We start from the raw sequence: 26,023 nt of genomic DNA, 5'->3' as shown, positions 1-26,023 counted from the left end.
TTTTCAACCTGATTCTTTTTCCCCCCTGACAATTTAGAAAAAAATTCTGAATATGGCATTGTATGGTAGCCAGGAAAATCACCACTCCTCTGCTCAGAAACAGACCAAAAGGGATACTGATGAGACTGGGCTGGCCTGTTTTGATTATTCTACCAGATACACATTTTAAACACTGTAATCATTAGAGGAGTCCATTGCCAAACGGAGGCAAGCTTAAGTAATCTTCCAGGACTTCTTCCCACACACACCTGTCACGCTGACATGCAAAATACTGGTAAACCTGTCTGAATACATCTGACAAAGTTTTTCAAAGAAAAATATTAATGAAGTTTAGTTGAGCATTCAAATTAACTCAAGAATAGAGGAGGAAAAACTAATGTAAAATGAATGTATCTGGAAAATAGATAAATATAGACTATGAGAACTAGTATGGGTCTGAACCCTGATTTTTGGGGTCACAAATAGGAAATTTCCTTTTCTTTTTTTAAAATTTAATATATTTTTATTGATTTTTACAGAGAGAGGAAGAAAGAGAGATAGAGAGAGAGAAACACTGATGAGAGAGGAACATCATCAATCGGCTGCCTCCTGCACGGCCCCTACTGGGGCTCAAGCCCACAACCCAGGCATGTGCCCTGACTAGGAATCGAACTGGTGACCTCTTGGCTCCTGGGTCGACGCTCAACTGCTGAGCCACATCACCCGGCCGGAAACTTCCTTTTCTAGCTACATAAAATGACCTGGAACCCCTAGCTCTTGGTGCTTATCAACACTGACAAGCAATGTTGGTTATGGGAATTAGTGAATGAAAAGGCATTCATAAGACCTCCCTCCAGGGTTTCAGGGAAGACTAGTGTGTAACAAAGCCATGGTATTTGGGGGGGGCGGGGAAGAGGGCAGCAAAAAGAAATACAGTGGGCCTTGACTTATGAGTTTAATTCGTTCCGTGACGGAGCTCGTAACTCAAATTACTCCTATGTCAAATCATAAAGTGAACGAGTGAGACATGTGATGCTGGGCTGATGTCACTGTGACGTTCGCTGCTCCAACTAGCGGTGGGGTATCTGAAGCTGGCTCATAACTAGAATTTTAGCTCGCAACTCAAAGCAAAAAATCGGCCGAGAGACGGCTCGTATCTTGAAAAACTCGTTAGTCGGGACACTCATAAGTCAAGGTCCCACTGTAATACTGGTCATCATGAAAAGTTTCCCGAAACACATTATTCCTTTTAAATAACAACAACACAAACAACAAATGATTAAACCACATTATATGCAACCCTTAGGGAAGAAGACAAAAGGTAACCCCAATTCAAACTTCACAGACCTGGTTGTCCTATATTCCACAGGAACTGTAAAACACAGTTATGTTTTCTTACTCAGGTATAAGAATTCAATGGTTTCCCCCCAAAGTTCAGGATAAGGGAGATTCTTATCACAAAAGACACAAATCGCACTTCTGTTATTATGTCTGAGTAGGCTGTACCATTTTTTATTTTTAAGCTCTAAGTCTAGTGATTCTTTTCTTAGAAACACCAAGTTCCCCTCCCCCTCACTCCCCATCAAGAAACTAGTGTCATAACATGAAGGCTCTTCACTTTAGAAAAAACACACAACCCCAGTATTCCAAGGAGAGGTTTAATTTTCCGGGAAGTCAGGAAAGCCATCCATTCTCTCCAGCAGTTCAAGAACAACCATTTATTCATTATTAATGACACTGATTCAGATGCTCAGGAAGGGGAGCTACGTCCCACACACATTAAAACATTGGCTTCTCATTTTATCCCATTGCATTCTTAAAATTTCTTTGCATATTCAAGATGGTTCAGGAGCCCCTGACCTTGACTACAGCCTAGCAAGGAGGCCTGCTTTCAGCCTGGCGACCCATCCGCTAGGGCACAAAGGGGGAACGCACCTTGCCTGGAGGCACGAGCAGTGGTACATGAACAAATCACTATAACCATGAACACTGTCCATTCATACAGTTTATTCCACTAGACTGCCATTTCATACACAGTACGAAGGGATTTCCTGATAGCACATGTAGTTTGCTTCCGGTACTGCGGACGAGCCTTTCTTTCTTTCTTTTTTTTTTTAAAAAAACATTATATCATAATACCCTATCATGAAAACATTATTCAGTGACTTTTTTCCAACTACACATAAACGGAGATTTACCACACACACGGTGCAAGAATGTCTTTATATCATATTGGGATCACAACGGGTGAATCTAAAATACATCACTGTCATTGGAACACTACTTTCAACTCCCAACGCCATGTTCTCGTAGCCCGATCTGGTTCATCTCTGATTATGTCACAAAGCAGCTTGGCGGGCAACTTCCTGCATACCCGGCAGCAGCTTTGAACGATGATGTCAAAAGAAATCTCTCACGCACAATCCAAATTTCCAATTTTAAAAACTTCTTCCTTTATGCATTCAATATTCTCCGAATCGAAATAGGGCATTTTCAAATTTCTCGTCTCTGAAACAAGGAGAATGAAACACAACCTCCCTTCGCCGGAAGGCTGGGGTTGTGTCAGGAGGTTTCCTAGAAACCCAAGAAAAGCATTGCATGGGGAGTGGGAATGTGTTAAAAAGGAATACAATTTTCTTTATAAGTTTCTTGGATTTCTCTGCCCCTCCCCACCTCTGTCAAGCCCAGAGAAAGAATACTGTACTGTACTACAAACCAAGGTATGCGTGTCCATGAAATGATGGTCTAAAGGAAATGGATGTAAACATGTCAGAGAGAAAGATTTCTTCATTTTCCCATTTGCTGGAGTGGGGCGGGGGTGGTGAGATCAGTTAAATAAGAAATAGAACTCCTTAGTCAAAGAACCACTTCATTACACACAACACAGCTAGGGATCACTGCTGGAAACTTCTGTGCTTCCTTCTCTTTCCCCCAAAGTTTGAGAATGTTTGCAAGTTCAATAAATAGTAGAAAAATAATCCTTTGCTTAGAAATCTTGAGATGCATCATTTAGAGCTTCACACGAGTCCCCTACGGCCATCGTGGTGTCTGGGTACCGCCGAGGAGCAAAGCTAAGTCTTCAGCGCACACGCTGCTCCCGGGACAGGCCGTGCCGCGTTCCCCGGGCGCATTTTTCTCTCGCCCGGTCCCATCACATTAAGGAGAGCCGAGTGTTTCTGGCTCCTCAGCACATTCCTCTGGCTCAGCTTAACGAAGGCTCCCAATGTTTCCTGTGTAGGTTCCGTCTCTGTGTTTGGAGGCTTGCCTTCAGTTCCATTCCGTGTGGGTCACGGCCGGCTCGTTTATCAGGCTAATTTCCCCTCCGTGGCAGAACCAGCCGGGCACCTTCCCAAGTGTGACTGGGTCGTTTCTCTCCTTCTCCAATGGATTCGCAGGCAGGACATGAGTTCGATCACTCTGGACCAAGCCCAAAGGCAAGGGGTTTCTTGCTGTGGGTTTTAGGCTGGTTCTTTCCCTCTCCGGAGCGCCCTGCACCTCCCAGCCCCCGTCTTCTCACGGAGGTGCGGGGTGGTTAGCACTCCGCATCCACCGTGTGCACGGTCACCGCCGCCTGGAGGTGGTGGCTGTGATGGAGCGTGGGGTGGGGCAGGCGGTAGTGGTGGAACTTGTTACTTAGTAGGGCCGCGGTCTGCGGCGGGGCGTCCAGGTCCAAGTCCTCATCGTGGTTCCCCACGTCGACCCCTGCAGACAAGGGGTCATTGTTGCACGGAGGGTTTTCACTGTCTTCCTGCGGGCTCATCGTGCTGTAGCCTAGAAAACGAACAAAACAAGTAAGCTGCGGGGAGCTTCCAGACGCAGGGAGGAGATGTCACCTCCGATCGCCAGGGCACAGGAGACGGTCCTACCTTTGTGCTACGCAGGTGCCAACGCTTGCAGGCTGTCAGCAGAGGGCCAGGTGACCCTTTTAAAGAGATCTTGTGTTGACTGTTATTTTCTTAAAACAATTACCCAAGAAATACCTAATCATTTCAGACAACCGAGAAAATCTAGACCAGAAAAAAAAATATGCAAAAACCCTTTCCTTAAATCAACAAAATAAAACCAAAATTATCTCACGCCCCATCTGATCCATAGATAACCGCCAGTGACATTTGTGGAACTCTCCTCCCTCCTACACTTTTCCTTGAGATGAGATGAAGGTTTTTATTTATTTTAAAGGAAGAGAAAAAGAACGGTAGCTTCACCCAGCTGGCATGGCTCAGTGGTTGCGCATCAGCCTATGAACCAGGAGGTCACGGTTTGATGGCCAGTCAGGGCACACGTCTGGGTTGCGGGCTCAATCCCCAGTATGGGGCGTACAGGAGGCAGCCAATCAATGATTCTCTCTCATCATTGATGTTTCTATCGCTCTCTCCCTTCCTGAAATCAATAATATATATATTTAAAAAGGCAGCTTCAAGGAAAAGACCCTAACAGGTCTCAGATCAGCTGGGGACTGGTGGGCAAAGCTGGGCTTCAAAATGCCCGAATGTGATGCAACAGTAAGAACAAAAACAGTTGCCACCGTATCTGCACACCTGCTCCACGGCAGGCACGGATGTCATGTTATTCCTGCATCCCAACAAAGCAGGCATTTTAATATCCATTTTACAGGCGAGGGAAGCAAGGTTCAGAAAGGTTAACGAACCTGCCTGAGGTTCCAGTACCAACTCCACACCCCTACCGGAGCTAGCAAAGGAGTCAACTATTCTCTGTGGGCGCTGGCCCACTGTATTTAAAGATTCATTTCTTCTGGTATTCTAAGTCATACATGTTTCAAAAGAAAATACCCTTGCTGATCAAAGGATTCCAAGAACGCTGGCATGTTTTTAAATATTGCAAAAATCCCCTTTAAAATGTTTGAGAAGTGACAGCTCATTAATATTTCCGCTGCATCTACAGTTAGCATCCATCAGCACTCACCCGTGGGCAGCGCTAGTCACAGTTGTGGCTTTGCAATTGATGTGCCCGCATACGGCCAAGCCGGAATAGTCGGTGGTTGAAAATGTGTGCTTCGTGCAAAAGCGAGAAAGGCAATTCTCTGCCCTCAATGAAACATTTCCCAAATGACAATTAGTTAAGTCAGTCCAATGCCACAAATATTTATTGGGCGCCTACTAGGCCCCTGCTGGAGATACCAAGATGGAAACCTGGTCCCTGTACAAGGAGCTCAAAAGCTAGTGCTTGAGAAATCAAACAAGTATAAACATAACTCAATTCAATTACTCATTCATTGAAGACCACAGTGGGGCTGGAGACTATAAAACATACATAAGAGATGTCTTTTATCCTTAAAGATTTCAGGAGACAGATATTCATGAAGCTAGGCTTATTGCAATGCAGATAATGGTAAGTGCTATCATCGAGGTATAGTTAAAACCCAGAGTAGGGAATGAACTACGTCTGGCTGGGGGAATGAGGAGGTGCCACAGAAGAGCTCATCTTTCAGTTGGGCTTAAATGGATGAACAGGAGTTGGGTAAGTGGATATGAGCAGATGAACAGGTGAGCACAGCCACAGAGGTGTGGAAACCTAAGGATATACCCGTCCCATGTGGCTAGGATGAGTGCCAGCAGGTAGCTGGAGAACAGGGCAGGTAGAAGCTGGGATGGTGAGTTCAAGTCACATCATGAAGGCCATGCCAAAGCACAGAAAACGAAGGGACAATACATGATTTTGAAAAGACCTTAGGATACCCGACTATTGACACTCCAGGTGGCCCTCATGGGACAGGAGGGATTTATTAGGAAAAGGAAGGGGCAGAGGAAATGTGCCACAGAGAGGGAGACGAGCATATGCAGACAGAGCAGCCGGAATGGCCCTAGTGGACTGGCCAGTGGTGAGAAGCCTGGTGTGGGGGAGGACGATGTGGGAGATGCCGCTGGACAGGGAGGCTGGGACCAGATCAGCAAGGCTGGCTGAAGCTACAAGTTAGGATTCAGTAATGGGCAAGGGAGGCAAATGGCAAAGACTTATCGTGTGTTAAGGTGATCCCTGTGGCAATGAGGAGGCTGGACAGAAGGAAAGAGCGATCAGACGCTCAGAAGACGGGGCAGGCGTGTCAGCCCGAGGAGATGGTGAGGACCTGACGTGGGGCAGCCGTGGGCTTCGTGAAACTCTTCAAGTGCAGAGTGGGCTGGATTTGGTGACTAAATGGACTTACCTGGTGTGTGTGACAAAGGAGTTATTACCTCTCGGAGAAGGTCAAGGTTTCTAGGTTCAGAGGCTGGGGAAATTGTGATGCCTTCTCCCAAGACTAAGAGATTGGGAGCCACAGCAAGTTTCTCAGTTTTTCAGCTTTGGCAGTACTGTGTCTAGACTATAAGACTGGATGGCAGAATGAAGACTGGTGCAGCCACTGTGGAAAACAGTATGCAGTTTCCTCAAATAATTAAAAATGGAACTTCCATTTGACCCAGTGATTCCACTTCTGGGAATATATCCCAAGAAACTAGAAACACCAATCAGAAAGGATATATGCACCCCTATGTTCATAGCAGCATTATTTACAACAGCGAACATTCAGAAACAGCCCAAGTGCCCATCAGTAGATGAATGGATAAAAAAGCTGTGGGGCATTTATACTATGGAATACTATGCAGCTATAAAAAAGAGAGACTCTTACCCTTTGGGATAGCATGGATGAACCTGGAAAATAGTACGCTAAGTGAAATAAGCCAAACCAAGAAAGACAAATATCACATGCTCTCACTTATTTGTGGAACCTAATGAACAAAAGGAGCTGACCAACAAAATAAGACCCAAAGCAGGGAGGCATGGAACAGACTGACATACCTCAATGTGGGGTTGAGGGGACGAGAAGAGATAAACCAAAGAACTTACATACTTATATGCATAGCCCATGGACACGGGCAATAGGGTGGTAAAGATGGGGAGGGGGGAGGGACTCGTAGGAGGAGGGGAAGAGGGAGAAAATGGGAAATATCTGTAATACTATCAACAATAAAAAATATATTAAAAAAATAAACTGTGGGGGGAAAAAAGACTGGATGGTAGACTCCCAACCTCAGTTACAAAGTGCTCCATATGCTTACATCACCGTTTGCTCTACATAGAAGGGATGAAGTGGAAAACCTGGTTTTAGTCAAAGTGCAGTGTCTGTGCTGATTATTTCTGGCCAACCTTTAGAGCTACGCTGTCTTCATCTTTCCTCCACAAACTCCTGGGAGCCTTCTGTCTCTGGTCACTGGCACACACCCACAGTAACTGATAATTCACTTTCACATTCATGATATAAAACTCAGGGGGGTCCATCTGCCTGGCTCCCCTTCCCTCCTCTTGCTATTTGCTCCAGGCTTCAGTTTGAGGGTCTTCTCTGGAAGCATCCCCAACCAACACCCCCAGCCCCTAGCCCAGTGTCCCTTCTGTGAGTTTAAACAGCATTCTGTGTACATCACTATCTTAGATTTCACCGTGTTATAATATAGGGCTGTCTTGTCCATTAGCAAATTCTTTCTAAAAAAACACAATAACTTATTTATCTTTGTACTTCTAATATTCAACACAATACTCACACAATTAAAAAAAATCACGTATTATATTCCTAAAACAAAGGCATCAATGATTTTTTTTTCCCAATTATCTGTGGTGACGTTCAACAGTCTTATCTAATAAGGAAGACAATCGAGGATACCCCGGGCCCTGCCCAGGTGTTCTGACTTCGGGTCCAGGGATGCCCTGAACCTGACTGGTCACAGACCCAGGGTGGTGGGGATGGTGCAGGTGTCCCCGAGACAACTTGGGGCACCCCCATTTCTCTTGATGCTTTCTGATGAGAACCCCAGCAGAGGCCCTTTCAAAGTGAACCACTCACTGCGGGGCCATCCTATTTCACTTGCTCAATCCCTCTGTAATGTAGGCTTCCCTTTATCTCAATAATTAATAAAAATCTGCAGGGAGGAAGTAAGTTGTGGACAAGCAGGAGAAAGACAAACACATATTCTCACTTAACAAATTAATTGTTCACTTGGTGCCATGCAACTCCGTTGAGCACAGGGAAGAGTGATGATTAAGACAGACTCAGTCTCTGACTCACGGCGGGAGCCCTATTTAAAACACAGAGGATATTTACCAATACTTTCAAAGGAAAAAATTCTTTACTGTCCAAAGGCGTATGCAGAGAAATGTCTGCAAAGATGATCTCAATCAAGAAAAAGGTTTCAGGAAGGAGGTCAGGTGTCCATTAAGAACAGAAGAGTCAAGATTAAGCTTCTGGTCTTTGGTATCCTGCTTGTATATCTAGCTGATGGTTTCTAAGAAACCTCTCTTGATGGTTAGTTAAGGATGTTAGGTCTCTCCAGGGACTCACTCACCATCTGGTGGCCACAGAGAGTAACTGCAAGACAGTATCTGCACCTAATGGTCTGCTGCACTATACAGGTTTTGATCAGATTTTCAAGGTTCAGCATTTGCCTTTTGAATGTTTTGGAATTTGCTTAACATGGGGAAAATTTCCCTCTTAAAAAGAAAAAAATGTTGCTTCATATACATATACATAAAGTTTCTAATAAGATGGTAACCAGAACTGATTCAAAAGGAACAAATTATTGGTGGTTTTTATCTTTAAAAAAAAAAAGAAAAGCCAGTAGATGATTAGATAAAACATGATAGCTTCAAGAGAAATAATGGGCAAAGCAGATATATAATTAAAAGCACAGGTAGGTAGTAACTGTTTTAACCTGCTCGTGGCAGTAACAGTCCATAGTTGAGTGCTGAAAACAATTGTTCCAGGAGATCTTAGAATATTGACAAAGATGATTTCACTTTTCAGAAACCATTCTTAGTTTGAATAGAATTTTTTTATTGAAATACAAGAATTAAAATGAGATTCCTTTGAAATACAGAACTCTGTTGGTCACACTAAATATTTCTAAATAAAAAACGTAGCCTGAAAGTTTCCAAGGTTAGTCTGGTAACATTTAATTTTAATTCTAGAAACATCACAAGTCTGAACCGTACCACGAAAGTATATCTGTGTTACTGTTTTGAGTTTTCTCTTGTGTATCAGACCCCCAAACTCTTGTGGAACTATGCTCCCTGGGTAGCAAAGAACCATGGTCCTACAACCCTACCAGTTCCAGAGCCAGCACACGCCACTTTCCCCCTGGGGCCTTCCATGATTTCCCTGCAGATGAAAGAGGAATATCTAACCTTCTTCTTTGTTCCACTCCTTTAAGGAAGCTGTCATAGTCAGTCTTTTATCAGTCTTAGGGAAACATGCATTCATTTACTGTTTACTCCTGGACTGTAAATTGCTTGAGGGCAGAGTGGGTCTGTAGGTGGGGAGGTCAACCCTGAGCTCCTGTCTGCCATACATTGTTTCGTTATTCCCCATAACTTCACTGGCGAGGAAGCTCTAATCCTGTTTTAATAATTAAGAAACTGAGGTCCAAAGTAGCTTCGCTAAGTCTCACAACTTGTAATGAGGAGGAGCGGAGAGATCTCAAGTGAACTCTGCTTGACCTTCTCCTGTAAGCCTTCTACATCACCGCTGCCTGGCTCACATAAATGACACCTCCCCTTCTCTAAGTTCCCCCCCACCCCCACCCCCCAGGCCCATGCCTAGCAAATAGCAGATGCAATATAGTCACCATATAGGACAATAAAGATGAGCTGGAAGCGTGCTGACAAAACAAGTAGATTACTAGTAGATCCTTGTTTTAATGTGGACACATGGCTTTATCTTCTATGCATGACAGGGACATTAACTCAGTGCCACCAATTTTACTGACCGACCATACGGGTGCGGGGATATGACAGCATGCAGTTAAAGGGTATTGATTTGGCAGTGCATCTGGAATTACGTGGAATGTCAATGTCTCCCACTTCTTTTTGTGTTGCATTCTGTCTGCACGAGAAACTATTTTTTATTCCTTGGGGATAACAGGGCTCCAATTATTGTGAAAAATGAAAGAAAGCAAGCCCTTAGCTGGATTCCTTGGCTTTCAGGTACCGACACTGCTCCACTCCTTTTATCTAAGCGGTTGCTTCATATGCCATTTTACTAAGACAATGGGCGAGCTAATGGGGCATTCTCAACGTCACTCAGAATTCCAATTTAGTATTGAAGTAATTTCAACTGGGGGAGAATAAGGGGGAGGGAGGGGGAGAGAGGACAAGGGAGGGAGGGAGGGAAGGAGGGAGAGGATTCAGTATTTCTGCTGAATAAGAAATTATTTCTGTTGAACTTCAGCAGCCTCAAACCTGTTTTATTATTCAAAGGAGAAGAGGCACAGAACTGCCTGGCAGAATGCATTTACAGAATGTTCAAAGGTTTTTAGGGAAAAAAGGCAGAAAGTCAAAGAAGTAGAACAATTTAAGTTCTGCTTTGACTCTCCATAGAAACGCAATGTTTCTGTTTCGTTGGTGGGAACAATGTCATTCAAAGCTCAAATTAACAGTCTCCAATTTACAATCAGAGCTTTAGCTCTTTCCAAAGGGAGTCTGAGGACCTGGCTGTCGGGGAAAAGGCCAGATCGGCTGCTTTGACAAATACCCACTCCTGCATTTCTCAGCCCAGGTGTGGGAGCACGGTGTTTGAAGACATGTTTTTCTTTTCCTTTTCAGGATAGATGTGCAGAAAGCAGAGTCAACTAAATGCATTATTCATGCATTTAAAAAAAACCCACCTGATTCTGGGGAGAAAATAAGTATTTCTGGAGAATTAAACAGCTATGTGAAAAATAAAAAACTGCTGTCCTCTATGACAACAGCCACATGGACGCCGGGCCGGGAAGGTGAGCAGCTAAGTGGTACAAATTCCTGGCTCATTTGGCACTCAGCACCTTTTCACTACTCAGCCCGGATCCCGCCTTAACATCCTACAAGGACTCTGTACAACACCAGGACTGTGCCCACTAGTCCCTTTGTCCCTAATGCTCTTTCCTCACCCATCAAGGCCCAGAGTAAACGCTGCCTCTTTAATGAAACTTGCCCAGAGCCTTCCAGGCAGGGCTGGAGGCCAGGCCGGGGAATGCCAGAGGACAGCATGGACTCTTGCCCTGTTCCTAACGTACGTGCCTGGGAGAGCCTTGATGATGCTGGTGTTTGCCAACTAGCAACACTGGGCGGTAGGACCTATTTAGGCTGCCGAATTACCGGGAGTCATGTGGGCGGGAGAAGCTTTCACTCAGACATTATTCAGGGCGAAAACCTAGGCAGCCACCTGTGTATCAGAGTTCATCTCACTGGGCCCAGGAGCGCGGAGACACACGCAAGGCCACCCTTGGGCTCTTATCACAGTGTCATGTTGGAATGTGACTTTTTGGAAAATCATGTCAGAATAATTGCCTTGAGCACAGAACAGGAAGGAGAGAGAAGAGTGGGCATGAGCGCTGGCCCGCAGGGGTCCCCCGGGGCCCGCAGGCCCTGGCGCAGGAATCGAGACCTTACCATGATCACTCTCGGTTCCCGAGCGGCCCCAGTAGCGACGCCTCCGCTCCGGACTGTGTGCGTGCCGCTCCATGACCGCGGCTATAAACCGAGTATTGCTGACTGTGGAAGACAAGGACAGCGAGTCACGCCTATGCCATGTCCTTACTGTATCAAGGACATTTACTCTGAACAGGCTCATTTGCATGTTGGGGTTGCTCTGTGGAGAGCTAGAATATGTAATTTTTTTTTTTTTTTTTAAAGCTGAGGATTAGGGGAGCTGGTTTTAGAACTGGGCAGGGAGCGGTTCCTAATTACGTATCTCCACGGGCATCAAGAAGATAGGCTCTAAGTCATGGGTGGGGAACCTTTTTTCTGCCAGGGGCCATCTGGTTATTTATAACATCATTTGCAGGCCATACAAAATTATCAACTTAAACATTAGCCTGCTATTCTTGCTCAAACATTTAATTACCTCACCCCTAACACCTCGGCAGGACCAGACCAAATGATTCTGTGGGTCTTATACGGCCCGAGGGCCAGACATTCCCCACCCCTGCTCTAAGTAGTTGAAGCCTACAGTATCTCAACACTAGTGGAGTTCTCTTTTAGTAAAGAGCTGCCCCTTTCCCCAGGTTGTGTACATTAGTTTAGGGATTAAAGAAAATGCATCCAGGACTATTCCCTTTCTAATACACTATGTTGGACAGTAACGAGGAGGAGAAAGAAATGGAAGGGTGAGGCCAAAGCAATGAATTCCAAAAAGAACATCATGAAAGCTTTTGAGATTTCCTAAAACAAAGCAAACACCTATACGTATTCCTAATGAAAATGGGGGAGAAGACCTCATCATGTCAAAGCCTCTTAAATTTTAATACAAGCCAAGAGGATATAAAAAGGAATATTTATTCCGGATTAGCCTCCTGCTGACACCTCTGCGCGAGGCAGCGGGATACTCACTGATGCCTCTGTCTTCGTGGCTGTCGTCGTCCCTTTCATCTCTGTCATTCTCCAGGTTGGACATACGCACTGACATTTCTACCCATCATTAAAAAGAGAGAAACATGACTATTTAATCAAACAAAACCAACAACTTTAATACCCTGCAGCGGGCTCGCTGGATGGCTGGGTGACAGCATTCCATCAAGAAGAACCCGATTTTGGAAAAGAAAAACGAATACCCCCCCCTTTTTTAATAGAGGAGAGAACAGGAATCAGAAGAGGGAGAATAAGTGAACAATTGGACCTGACACTGATTTCTGAAGAGAAGAACTAACTAACTCTGCTGAGACACCCAAAACAGAAGGAAACGGTCTCAAACCCCAGCCAGCCGACCGCGTGGATAAAATGGTGCCACACAATCGTATAAAAGGTCAGGCACAAGGCAGCCCTGGATGGCAGCCGCCCTCAGTGTACCCCACCTTACCGAGGGGGGAGAGCCTGGCGCCGAGCCCTGTCACTGAATCGGGCAGCATTACCCCATGATCCCCCCATCAGGATCGTGGCCACAGTCAAACAGGCCGACGCCCCTATGTTTCTGGCTGCCAGGCGAGCTCAGTGGCTCCTGACCCGGTCCAGGAAGAATGATGGGTCAGCCTCAGCTCCATACAGCCCGCTGAGCATACCCCTGGGAGCTTTACGGAATGGGTGGGGAGGGGTGTGTGTGTGTGTGTGTGGCCCCTTAAATGGTTTTGTCCCTTGCAAAGGAACACAGATACCACATTTAACTCTTGGTATGGAAGCAGTAATTACAGACTAATCATTTTATACCTGGCTTCATTTACCTATCCTGTCTTAAGAGATGTGATTATTCCTTTGACTGTGTGCTCATTCACAAAATATATAATAAAATAGGTAACACCAACAGAATGGTTCCTGTTCTTGCCCATAGTGATCTGGGGCCTCTGTGTTGGCCAGTGTTTTGGGGACAGCAAGGGCAACACATTTGAGCTGGGTGAAGAAGAACGTTTCCCACTTGGCATTCCAGCTCCCTGGCTGGCCTGCTCCAGAGCCGGTGTGGCGGGCGAATGCTGCGTAAGGGAGAGGAGCCAGGAATTTCCCAGGGACTCAAAAGGGGCTAGAGGAGCCAAGCAGGCTCGGGGGCCCTCTGCACCCCCTCTGGAGAGGCGGGAAGTGCAGCCCTGTTCTTATCAATGCTCAGAGGCCCAAGATGCGCCACCATCCTTCGGCCCTGGAAGTACCTGCGGAGGCTGCTGCCCCTGCGGGAGCTTTGAGATTCTTTCCCTGCGAGCTCACCTTGGGCGGCCAGAGGAGACATGTGCTGATGGCTCCGGCGGTGAATCTGATGGCGGTAGGCGTACACGGCGAGGACCAGCACCATGATGCACCCCATGATGCCTCCGGCCACGGGGCCCACGGGGGCACTTTTAATCATGTTCAATGTGATCACCTCATCACCTTCATGAAAACAAACAGATGTCCCTTGTCAGGAATAGAGCGGGGAGGGGTCTGGTGAGGGCAAGGAGAGCTGCTCTCACCTTTGAATTCCTCAAAGATGACCCACAAGAATGTGGGAGCAGTGACTTCGTTTAATTCCTGGTTCTCAAATTAAATTTCAACGGAGTCAGAACACAATTAGCAAGATCTAGTAAAATGAGTGTGTCGATGAGAACCACTTAAACACACGGTGGCCAGTGCTGGGAGCCCAGCTCCCTGGGGTGGGGCTGCTCTTGGAAGAGAGATAAGAGTAGTGAGGGCAAGGTGGGTTTTTTGGGGTCATGTGACTGAGTTCACAGGAATAAATGGCACCCCGTATAACCAATATGTGTTCAGAAAGATCCCACATTTCAAAGCTTGTGGGTTTCCTTCAAAACAGTGGTCGCCAACCCGTGGTCCGTGAGGTCTGAAAGGTTGGCGACCGCTGCTTTAAGGAAACCTTTGCACTTTTTATTTAATTTTTATAATATATTTTATTGATTTTACAGAGAGGAAGGGAGAGGGATAGAGAGTTAGAAACTTCCATGAGAGAGAAACATTGATCAGCTGCCTCCTACACGCCCCTTACTGGGGATCAAGCCTGCAACCGAGCCTTTGACCAGAATCGAACCTGGGACCCTTCAGACCACAGGCCGATGCTCTGTCCACTGCGCCAAACTGGCTAGGGCCACCCTTTGCACTTTTTAGACAGAAAACTGCAGGTAGGTATACAAAGTGACTTAGAACAAGTTCACGCCCCCTCTGTCTAACCTGCTTCAGTAGTCATATGCGAGCTTTTCTTCTACTGATGGGCTAATGTGGGGAGTTGCTAGTAAACAAGGTATTCACTAAAGGCTTAAATATTTGCCTCTCCTGCCAGCTAAGCTTTAGGCATTTGTGCTAACTCCGTGAAGACACTGAGATCTCACCGTGGGATGCAGGTAGAATTTTTGAGGTCTTGGAGCCCAATTCCCGAGGCTTTCTCCCCTACAGTGATCCTGTCCCTCACCCCAAGCCACTCCAGCTGCATTGGGAAGCTCTGGCTTCTGTTGACCTCAATGGCCCTAAATAATGATTTGTAGCCACACGACTTCTCGCTCTGCAAACGTAGTGAGGGAAATGGATGTGTGGCGGTCCCTCCACCCACCATCAGCCCCGTGCTTCTGACAGCTGGGACTCACATTCAAACAGACTCTGGGGTTCAGCCACGCGGAGATCAGGCCTGACATTTATCAGAACACGCTTTATGAGAATGAATTCCAGGCTTGCAAAACCTGGCAGGCCCGACGGCTGCTCACTCTGCACAGAATATCTCGCCAGCTTTGGAGGAAATCAGTGGCCTTGGTTTTGTAATGAAAAATGACTGGCAAAGGAATCAGGGAAGCAGCGTAGAGGATCGTTTTAAGGTTTCTGTCCTTTTTAAAGACAGGAAAATGTGTCTTCAAGAATCAACTTATTATGGGTTCCCAGCAAACATACCTATGGCTCCCAGGTCATCAGCGTAGGGACTTTTGGCTCCCACGATCCCCCCAAAGCATTCTTTCTGGGGCGCACAGTAGGCCTTGTCCAGGTGAGTCTTTCCATCGCTGTCCACCATGCACCACTCGCAGTCCAGCACACCAAAGCAGTCCCTGCCAGAGAGACGAGGCTGAGTGTTCCAGGAAACAGTGCCAGGCGGGGAGGGCACATGGGCTGGGGCACCCAGCTCTCCAGATGTCCATTACTTACGAGTGCTCTGACTCCTCGAGCATCAGTTTCCTTTCCTTATAAAACCAGAATAGCAACAACCTGCTTTATGTCCCTCAACAACTTGGAAATGAGAGAAAGAAAACTGCTCTCTATGAATCCAACCATGAAATCCATGCAAGCATGGATGAGTGCGGGATTATTTAAAATCATCTTAAAAGGCCGAGTGGCCCCAAGGTTTGTTGGACTTTGGTTGGCCTAATACCACCCAAGTGTCTGGTCATAAAAAAAAAAAAAAAAAAAAAAAAAAAAAAGAAGGAAGAAAAATATGGTCAAATAACTTTGGGAAATAGAGGTGAGTTAAACAGATTTTCTTACTGTCAATTTCTTAGAGCTTTTAATAAGTTAAGTGTACTATGGCTCTAAAAGAATATTTTCTCAAACTTAGTTGACTTTTGGTTACTGTATAACATTCCAATTTATTCCTAACATTCCTCTGCCAAAATCTACACTCAAAGTAGAACTGGCTGCCCTTTCTATCCACTAACTGTTTCATCAAATGGACGTGCAGCTCTATATATAATAAATGAATCACCTCACTCCCATCCCTTTAGGTCACCACAGCCTCTAGCATACTGTCTAGTCCCAAACACCCTAGGGAGGAGGTGGAAGGAGAAGAGGGCACACAGTTTTCAGTTCTCAAAACCACCCGGAAGCATTATCTGCTTTCTAAGAAATAAAATGGATAAGCTTCAATGCATCGCACACAGAACCTTGACTGCTGGGTTCTGGAGCCCATGAGTTCCTGTCCCGCCCTCTTGCGTCTTCATGCCATGTCCCCTCATTCATTTATTTTCACACTTTATCTCAAGAATAACTTCCCCACTCATGTGTCACATACGGTATAAATGCCAAGTAGCTGTAACATGTGAAAACTGGATGAGCTTAAACCTGGTGGATAAATAAAAAGCTTATGGAGTATCAGTTTTGGATCTGAAAAAAACAGATACTACTTTTTAAAACACCAAGAAGACGCATAATAAATACCAGCTGGAAAAGCTGGCTGAGGCCGCTGGTCACTATACTTTACTGGGTTCTATTCTCCACACCATCACGTTGACGTGAAAGCATCCCTGGGCCCTGCTCACCCGCTCTCCATCCTCTGACTGCACCTGCTGTTGACACACTGGTGAAGAGCATCTTGCAGGCCAGGGTCCGTAGCTGTGTATGTCACCGGCTCCTGGTGGACCTCGCAGCTTGGGTTTCTATTCAGGAGCAAGTCTGGAGGTTAGGACCACGTACATGCCAAGCTCATCATGCCCCTGGCCCCTACGGTGTCAGACAGATCTGGGTTTGAATCCTGGCTTTGCCACTTAGCTGTATAAAATCTTGGGCCAATCACTTAGCTATTCTGAGCTTCAATTTGTTCATCTTTACGTGCAAAAGAAATATCAAAAAATGTAGGAAAGCATAAATATTCAACAAAATAGGAATACATAAAATCGAAAATGGATGTTACCTCCCCTCACTCACCATTCTAAATCTTACTTTTCAGAAGTAACCACTGTTGTCGGTTTAATGGGGGTCCTTTTATACTTTTTTTCTATGCCTAAATAAACATATACAGTTGACCTTTGAACACACAGGCTTGAACTACATGGGTCCATTTATGCATGAGATTTTTTTCAGTAGGTACCTGTCTTGTTTTTGATCCATAGCTGGGAGCCTGCAGACACAGAGGGCTGACCGTCTGCATTGTTCTATGGCATTTTATACAATGGACTTGAGCATCTGTGGATTTTGGTATCCATGGGGGATCCTGGAACCAATCCCCCATATATATCGAGGGACAACTAAGTTTTTGGGGAGTCAAAAGTTATACACAGGCCCTAACAGGTTTGGCTCAGTGGATAGATCGTCGGCCTACGGACTGAAGGGTCCCAGGTTCGATTCCGGTCAAGGGCATGTACCTTGGTTGCAGGCACATCCCCAGTAGGGGGGTGTGCAGAAGGCAGCTGATCGATGTTTCTCTCTCATCGATGTTTCTAGCTCTCTATCCCTCTCCCTTCCTCTCTGTAAACAAAAATCAATAAAATATATTAAAAAAAAAAGTTATACACAGATTTTTTTACTGTGTGTGTGTGTGTGTGAGGGTGCATCCCCTAACCCCTGCTTTGTTCAAGGGTCAATTGTACTAATATGCATACACACAATATTCTTTCTTTTACGTTCTAGAAAAGGGACTTACCACAATTTATTTAACTAGTCTTAAAATTTGTAATTTGACATAAATAATGCTATGTTATGTGTGCACATGTGTGTATTAAATATACCTACATATTTCTCACACAGTTAATTAGAAAACTAAGTGACTTAATGTACGTAAAATAAACGCCATAGGGTAGGCACTCAGCACATGCCTGTAACAGTCTCATATTTTTTGTGTATAGCACATATACTGTTAATCTTCCACAGCATTTACATTTAAACCTGGAAGTGGACCCCATTTTAAGGCGCTATGGAACTTGAAATGTGGCTCACGAACAGTTAAATCAGAAGAATGAATCATCTTCTTATGCCCCAACCCAAAACAAATCTATAAACAAGACTCACAGCATCTATATTGTCCCACAAAATGTATATATATATACTTTGAATAATTATAAAGATAGTGTTTGTTAAAATACATTTTTTTTACCGGTTTTCTGCATTGGTGAGGTTGCCAGTACACTCATTGACCTCCAGAGGGCACTCACAGGGACATTCACATTCGTTTTGTTCCATTCTGAAATGCAAAGAGAAAGTGACCATGCAGAAGGTCAATAATAAAGTACATGTTGTTCACATACCAGGGGAAACAAAACAAAACAAACCAAACAACACTTGAGCTAGTTAAAATAGACAGTAACGACGAAATGATGGCCAAAAGTTTAGATACACAATTGGCCTCAACCCACTGCCCTTTGGATAAGGCTGCTGCAAACAACATAGCTCTAAATGCTTCTGTAACCAGGACTTCCTTTTTCTCCAGGACACACACAGCACTTTCTGTTTATTCTGCAGATGCCCCTTCAGAACGACTGGCATCAGTTAAATTATTCAACAGCATGATAAGCAGAGACTAGGACCCATAGCATATTTACCGGTGACAGTTGAGGCAGAGCCGATCCACCATGCTACAAGCACAGAAGGCAAGGGAGTCGCACGTTTCGTTGACAATGCCCACAAACGCGTTGGTTCCTGGGATCCTCGCCAGTCTGTACTTAGAACAGTGGCTGCCGTGTACAAGGTTCGTCAAATCCCCCTGTAGACAACCGAGGTGTCAGAAGTGACAGACAACAATGCAAAGACTCAGCCCTACCACGGTGAAAACAACCTCTGCACCATCTGCTGAAAACAGCGTACAATAACACTTTGTCTCTGATTACAAAAGTAGGACATAGTTATGTTAAAATGTTGGAAGATAAAAATTATTTACAATCCCATCATAGATAATGCTCATTTAACCGCTGTATATACATCATTTATTCTTTTAGCTACAATTATAAAATAAAATTTTCATGATTGTTTTTATAATGTTCTTTCCTTTTTAACACACAGTAATATATCATACAATGAAAATAAATGCAAGAAGCAATAAAAGACAACTCTCCGGTAAGGAACAGTTCAGAATTTATTCAAAGGCAAACCTAAATAATCAGAAAACAGGCATTTGCACCCTCCCTTTAGATAATAAACATCTGTTCTTTTAGAATAATAAAATTATTTTAAAACCAAAGCCTCTTTAAGAGGCCAGGGTCCTGCTTCCAGAAATGTTAAACAATGCAAGTAAAGCAAGCACCCTTTTCTTCATTGCATAACAAGGAAGTGTGATAGCCAGTTTCTTGAGTTGTCACCATATTAGAAAATCAAAGATTCAAAGGTGTCATTGTCACACTGAGTGTGGCCATTTTTGCCTCCACGTGTACCCTATGCAGTAGGCCAATTATTTAAAGGCACGCTTGTTTCCATGCCAGCATGCCCTACACCTGCGTGGTGAGGATAAGCCTAACTGAGAGCCGCGGCACTGAATGGGTTCTTAGAGGTCTAGGCAAATTTTCCACTGCCTGGAAAATGCCGGCCTCTACAATATAAGCAATAGTAGAGGCTTTGCATCCTGTTAGCTCCAATAGCCAGGAATGCTCCAGGTCCATTTTGGAATAACTGATGCCATTAAGAAATGATCCTAATTCATACAGGGGTTGGCAAAAGCAGGTTTACAGCTGTGAGTACGTAAAACATAGTTTATTCGTGCATTATTATTTATTAATTATTGTATTATTTTCCATGTGAAATCTTGGTACAAATGATAGTAGATACCGGGTAAGTTAGACTTCCATAGGACAACCTTCCCTGGCAGCTTCCCTCTGACTACGCTCAGGTTTGTCAATGTCCCCTCTGGAGAGCGCGCTCCTCAGAATGACATGGGTTCTGAACGGAGGAACAACACTTTTCTTGTTCTGAACACACTCTCCTTTTCACATATTCATTTAAAAAATTCTTCTGTTCCTCCAGAAAACTGTTTTTGCTGTTGCTTTTTTTGAGACTAAGTAGAATTAGGATTTTCATTTAAGCTATCATATCTTTAAAATCACTTTTAATTATACATTTAGTGATGTAAATATCTATTTCAAATAAAAAGCTTTCTTCTTTTGGATAACTTTTTGTTTTAATTGTTGGTTCCAACATTACCTGTTTTAGTGCTCACCCAGCTAGGATTATTTACAAATTTATTTAGGTAAGTTTGCAGTCCCTCAAATCATAGAGTATTCTAAGCTAAAGAAAAGAAAGGACTTTTGGATGATGTACATGAGAACTCCCATCTTACAGGGTGGAAGACCAAGAGCTGACCTAAGTTAGCTTTACAAATTTTAGGAGACGTAGTGATGTCTAGAAGACAGGAAGAGAGGAACACGGTGCCGCATGTATTCAGAAAAGAGAGTGGGACAGGCGTTAGCAGACATTCAGTGTCTTTAAGCAAACAACACCGAGACAAAATACCCGGTGGGAGCACTTACAACAGTCACTTCTCTACTCTGGGCTTTATATCCCACCGTTGTCATATTGGGGGGCTGGACTCGGGTCCTGTCCTGTGATTCTATAATTCTAATTCAATGGAACAGCCAAGAGCAAGATAAACACCAGCATTACTCTACTTTATATTCCACAGTGGGAAGGGATGCGAGAGTGTTAAGGAATAGACTTACCACAAGGCTAGTGTTGAACTTGTAAAACCTCTGTACTGTCCTGTCACTGAAGCTGTTGCACAAGTTTTTCTTGACGAAGTTGGGGTGGTTCAGGATGTCATTTGCTACCAGGGGCTCCTAAGAAGGCCAAGCAGAAGACACAGGCCATGTAATTAATGAGCTGCAGGCTGCGGGAGAGCTGAGCTACCTGCTTTGCAACAAATACCTTGTGGGTGATGTGCTGCTGTTCCACAGGCGCGTGGCCTTTGGGGTCAATGAGGGTCGGATGTGCCACCAGGTAACCCCTGTCCTCCATGATGAAACACCTGCACCAACACAAGTGACAACCCTCAGTCGCTGGAGCTGTTTTTCTGTGCTTTCACAGAGCATTGGTCTTGCTAGCCCTAAAACAAGTTGCATTTATTCCAGGTTCTCAATAAATATTCATTGATAAAATGGAAGACGACTGGCAGTCAGGTAAACAGGTACATCCTTCTTGAGGGGTGGATCAGTTTAAGATGAGAGCGTTACATCTGCCTCTGACGTCACCTACAGTTCATACAGAATGTGACCACCCAGTCCAAGGAAGATGGGCTCGAAGATCTTTGGCAAGGATGTATAAGCAAGAAGTTAATTCTTTATTTTGAGGAGGGAGATTCTGAAAAGAGTGGCCTTGAATGTTTACAGGCACACACTTGAAGTAAACCATACAATTTCTCCTTTCGATGATAAGCATACATAAAATATGACATTCGGGAGACATAAAAAATATATTGGATGGAAATACTAAATAAGTAAAGCCAGAACTGCTTTAATCAAGACTATATTCTGCTCTATTTTACTCTACACTCTCCAAAACAATTTGCCATGAATCCTGTATTTCCCCATTAAGGGCCAATGTGAATCTTAGCGGTGATATGAAGCATGGGTCATGAGATTGAAATAAGAACGCTATTTTTAAAAGTGGCCTGCATTAAATCAAGGGAATGCCTTTGCTTTGATCAGACATGTTCTTTTGAAATTCAGGCGGAAAAGACTTTTAGTTCCATGAGCCTCTTTCTGGGGAAATGTGAAAGGAACAATCTAAGCATCTGAAATATCTCACAAGGACTTTGGTTTAATAACTAAGTTAACATCAAAAGTGCTACCCAAGAGTACCCTCTGGTCTTTCTAACACCCCAGACATAGGAACCCTCTAATTACTGACTTCTAAAGAAACAAGAGCTTTCAGAGAATCCTGTGCCACAGTTACGCTCTCTGTTATAAGCCAGGTCTGTTTGTCTAAATCACAACTGGCGTCTTAGAAAAACTTTCTTAATAAAACACTCAGACCACGGATTCAATTTCTGGTCCTGACCATGACACTGTAGTTGCCATTCAACTAGAGAAACCTGACATCATTTTCCTTGTATTTTGCACTAGGAAGGAAATGGTGCCCCCCAAAAGCTTACCTTATTTTGTTGCCGCCATCTTGGTTACAAACAGGCAATAAGTCCATCAGAACCTTGTAGAAGTATCTAAGCGTGAAGTCAATGCCCATCACAGCCACAGTGTGACCAGAAGACATCTGTGTACTTCATGTGAACAAGATCAAGGAGAAGAGGAGGCATGGTTATTTAAAGGTAAAAGCCACGCTCATCATAAGGACATTGTATGGTATGGGAAATGCATGCCTACTGTTCCTCCACACTTTCCACCCCTATAAAAACCATCAATTAAATGACTGAGCTAGCGTAACATGGAGATGTGATGAGAGGAAAAGTTAGGATGAAAGGTAGAAGTTTCTAAAAAAAGAGACCAGCCCAAATAAGGTGCAGCTGTGGAATACGGCTAGTCCTGACTACAGGTGTTCAGACAATGACTGGACTACTCTTTGGCAAGAACATGAGGGTGGGAGGGAATAGGCATCAAGTAGCAGGCTGGATGCAGGGCTACTATGGTTCCTCACAACCGGGAACCTATAGACAAGGAGCCTGAGTCATCCCCTTAATTATAGGTAGAGAAACTGAGATCTCCCAAAGGTTAACAGACTAGTGTTAAGGTCACAAAAAAATTTAGTAAAAACAAGTTTTCCTTCTATAATACTGACGTTGGCTCCATGCAAAACACAACTCATATTTTAGAACAAGACTTTCCTGGTTCATAGGCCAGATCTTTCACCTAGTCTCAAAAACAGGAGTGCCAAGGAAGACAAAGTTGGGCAGTACAACATGATGCTACCCTTTTAGCTCTGGAATCAAGCAGATCTGGGATCAAATCCTGACCCTGTTGGCTTCTATCTTTGTGGCTCCTGGGACAATATTTCACCTTTTAAGCTTCAGTTTTCTCATCTGAAAGTGGGGATAATTATCTAGTTCATAAAGCTATTAAATGAGGTAGTATATTTACAGTACTTAGCAAGCTGCCAAACATATAAAAAAATACCCAATAAGGTGTTTTAGTAAAAGTTATTCTAAAACACACACACACACACACACACACACACACACACACACACACACACAACTATATAGGGCTTAAAACTCAGCTGTGGACAGTATGAATTCATTATTCTTTCAGAGAAATTGCCAGATATGTATCAGAAGCATTGGCTTCTCACTTGGAACCTAGGTTCTTAATCCATGTTCACGAGCAGTTGAAAGGGCTTGGTTACGTGGCCCCTTTTGTGGCTGGGAGTTTTCAAGGTTTACCCAACATGGCACATTCCAAGAGTCCATAATTATCATCGTCCACCCAACTGATCTCTTTATAAAGAAAACACCAAAAGAAAAATGGCAATGCTATTGACAAAAATCTTAAAAATTTTCATTGGAAAGTTCAGAAGGAACTTCCCCAAGTGAAATCCTCTTTTGGAAAATCAGGATTTGGGAGTGAAATTAGCCGTGCCATGTAGACAACTGACTCCTCCTAGTTACTGTCAACATTGAAACTAACTTTCTATCACCCCAGACCGCATCCCCATTCCAAACCCCCTTCCCCAAAATAACCACTGGAAAAAAGGGGCCATAACCCATACTAAAATTTCTATCAGAGTTTTGCTATCAAAGTGTGTTTGGCATGGGATGGGGGAGGATCGTGTGGGATTATCTTTGAGAGGGTATTGCCTCAATAAGAGCCTCATTATTACTGAAGTAACTTAAATTCCACCCTGAAAGAAATTAATGAGTTAATACCTTACATGGGATTTGTGCTTCATAGCAAATGTTTTCCTGAAGAATCAGTCAAAAGAAATTTAAACCTCTTTTGGCTGTCCAGGAGAGTGATGAGTCTAAATAACAGCCACCATTATGATAATAGTAACAGCTTCCATTTATTGAATAGTCACAACTGATAGGCACTCTGGTATCATTTCAATGATGTCTTCACAGAAAACTTATGAGGCTTTATCATTTCTAGGAAACTGAAGCTTGGGAAGATTAAGTATTTGGCCAAAGTCTCACAGTGAACAACTAGTGGAAGCAGGAATTTAAAGTCAGTGTCTGCAACTCCAAAGTATATAATGCCCCTAACCATTAGGTTACACTGTCTCCTTAAGAGGTTTCAAGCAATTTTACATGATCTATTTCATCTCCTGCAAAGTTGTCAGAAAGGAATTATAGTTCCTACTTAATGAATGAAAAATTAGGTTTAGAATGGTTAGACGACTTAAACAAGATTGATCACCTTTTATTTATGATACAGAGTCCAGTATGGAAATCTGGCTCTTTCTGCACTACTTCAGCTGCCTCAGTAAAAAATACAACTCAGGTTTTTCGGGACAAGTTAAGATGATGTCCTCTGTTTGACTGTCATCTGCTCCAATATGATCCACATGCTGAAGTAAAAGCATGCATACTGCCCATGTAAGTCTAACATTCATATTTTACCTGCATTTCAAAAATGTACACTGTTACCATAGCAACTCTCAAAGATTACCATAGAAAAATCAAACAACGCTGACATTTCTACGTACAATAGACCACGCTGTTTGTGAGATTTTCTCTGCCAAGGACTCAAATGATCAGTCCCTAATCGCTGACTGTACTTCATCACCTTTATCAGCATTATCATTCTCCAAAGAGGCACACCTCAATTGCCAGGCCACTAACGATGTTCTTGGAAGAATCTGATAAGTGAGCGTTGAGTTAGAAAAGCTCCTCCCCAAGCTATCAGCCAAACCACTGCCATAAACCAACGATAAATGACGATGCCTCCTGATAAGCTGAACATCAGCTTAAATTCTCTCCTCTGACCTATGAAAATGCCAGAAATTTAAAGCACGAATGGAATGATGATAAAAATAACTGCCACTTATTTGGGATTCGATACTGTCAAGTAGAGGGCTAAGCATTTTACACACATCACCTCATTCAACATGGGCATTATTGTCTCTGTTGTGCATACGAGGCCAGGAGGTCAGGGAATAATAATAATAAGTATATAACATGTATTGAGCCCTTACCATGTGCCAGGCACTGTTCTAAGAGTTTCACATGCATTATTTAATGTAATCCTTGAAGAATCTTTTGAGATTGAACCAAATATTCCTTTCATAGGTTAAGAAACCAAGGCAAGAAGGAACTTGTTTATAGTCATACAAATAGGAAGTGGCAAATCTACTTTTTTAGAGCAGAATCAGATCTGAGGAAGAGGTTAGGCTCTCAAACTGGCATGTGAGGCCAGATTCACTAGCAATTATTTGAAAAAAACTGCCTTTGCAGAGAGCCCATCTACACCCATTAAAGCTACAGAGGCTTTGCTTGAGAACCAGAAGAGGTGGTTGACTTGCATGATAAACTGTGTTGAATGAAAAATACATGGCTTTAAATAAGAAAAGCACGCTCAGCTGAGAAAAATGTTCAAATAACAAGTCCCCAAGACTGTACATTGATCAAGGAAAGAGCGGGTACTTATTCCTGGAATTCATTCTCACTGAGGGACTGGTGGACAGAACGCAGGATTTAAACGGCCATTTAACTCTTGCTACACTCAAATAACTAACCTTGTATAGTTTAAACACACTCTAAAAACTAACCAAAATAAGGAAATTGAATGCAGGTATTTCTCATTTGAAAGCTCCATTTGGACTAACGCCGTAAATATTTATAAGTAAACTCAATGGAAATTCTTCCCCCCTTTCAAACCCCAACAAAAACATGTATATGTGCATATGCACATGAGCATAAAAACCTGCACCTTCCTGTGGCAACCCCACTCCACCAACAAAAGGAATACTGTATAGAAGGTAGAAGGGAGAGCCAAGGGGTGTGGAGGAGTGGCCAGGTGGGACAAGCCTGATGGAACGCCAGAGACTTAGGAAGAAACAC

At 43.8% G+C, this 26,023-nt stretch overlaps 1 protein-coding gene across 6 annotated transcripts in view; it reads right to left on the bottom strand.

The window, feature by feature from the left end:
* Positions 1-1,969: 1,969 nt before the first annotated feature.
* Positions 1,970-26,023, bottom strand: part of CACHD1 (cache domain containing 1) — a 221,965-nt gene continuing 197,911 nt past the window's right edge. For 5 of the 6 annotated variants that reach the window (XM_036347578.1, XM_036347581.1, XM_036347579.1 and 2 more), the window contains 11 exons: positions 22,169-22,291; positions 20,944-21,043; positions 20,739-20,855; positions 18,636-18,796; positions 18,191-18,277; positions 16,641-16,757; positions 15,286-15,437; positions 13,627-13,788; positions 12,331-12,408; positions 11,392-11,493; positions 3,512-3,750 (listed from right to left, as the gene is read on the bottom strand). In XM_036347578.1, coding sequence (XP_036203471.1) covers positions 3,512-3,750; positions 11,392-11,493; positions 12,331-12,408; positions 13,627-13,788; positions 15,286-15,437; positions 16,641-16,757; positions 18,191-18,277; positions 18,636-18,796; positions 20,739-20,855; positions 20,944-21,043; positions 22,169-22,291 — 1,438 coding nt within the window. Of the gene's footprint in view, positions 3,751-11,391; positions 11,494-12,330; positions 12,409-13,626; positions 13,789-15,285; positions 15,438-16,640; positions 16,758-18,190; positions 18,278-18,635; positions 18,797-20,738; positions 20,856-20,943; positions 21,044-22,168; positions 22,292-26,023 lie in introns of all 6 variants that reach the window. The other variant, XM_036347577.1, reaches the window with a different exon arrangement.

The sequence above is a fragment of the Myotis myotis genome, unplaced genomic scaffold (genome assembly GCF_014108235.1).
Source record: "Myotis myotis isolate mMyoMyo1 unplaced genomic scaffold, mMyoMyo1.p scaffold_m19_p_2, whole genome shotgun sequence".
In the NCBI taxonomy this organism is placed as follows: domain Eukaryota; kingdom Metazoa; phylum Chordata; class Mammalia; order Chiroptera; family Vespertilionidae; genus Myotis; species Myotis myotis.
Note: the sequence above shows the minus strand (reverse complement) of the source record. Positions and strands in the feature narration are given on the sequence as shown.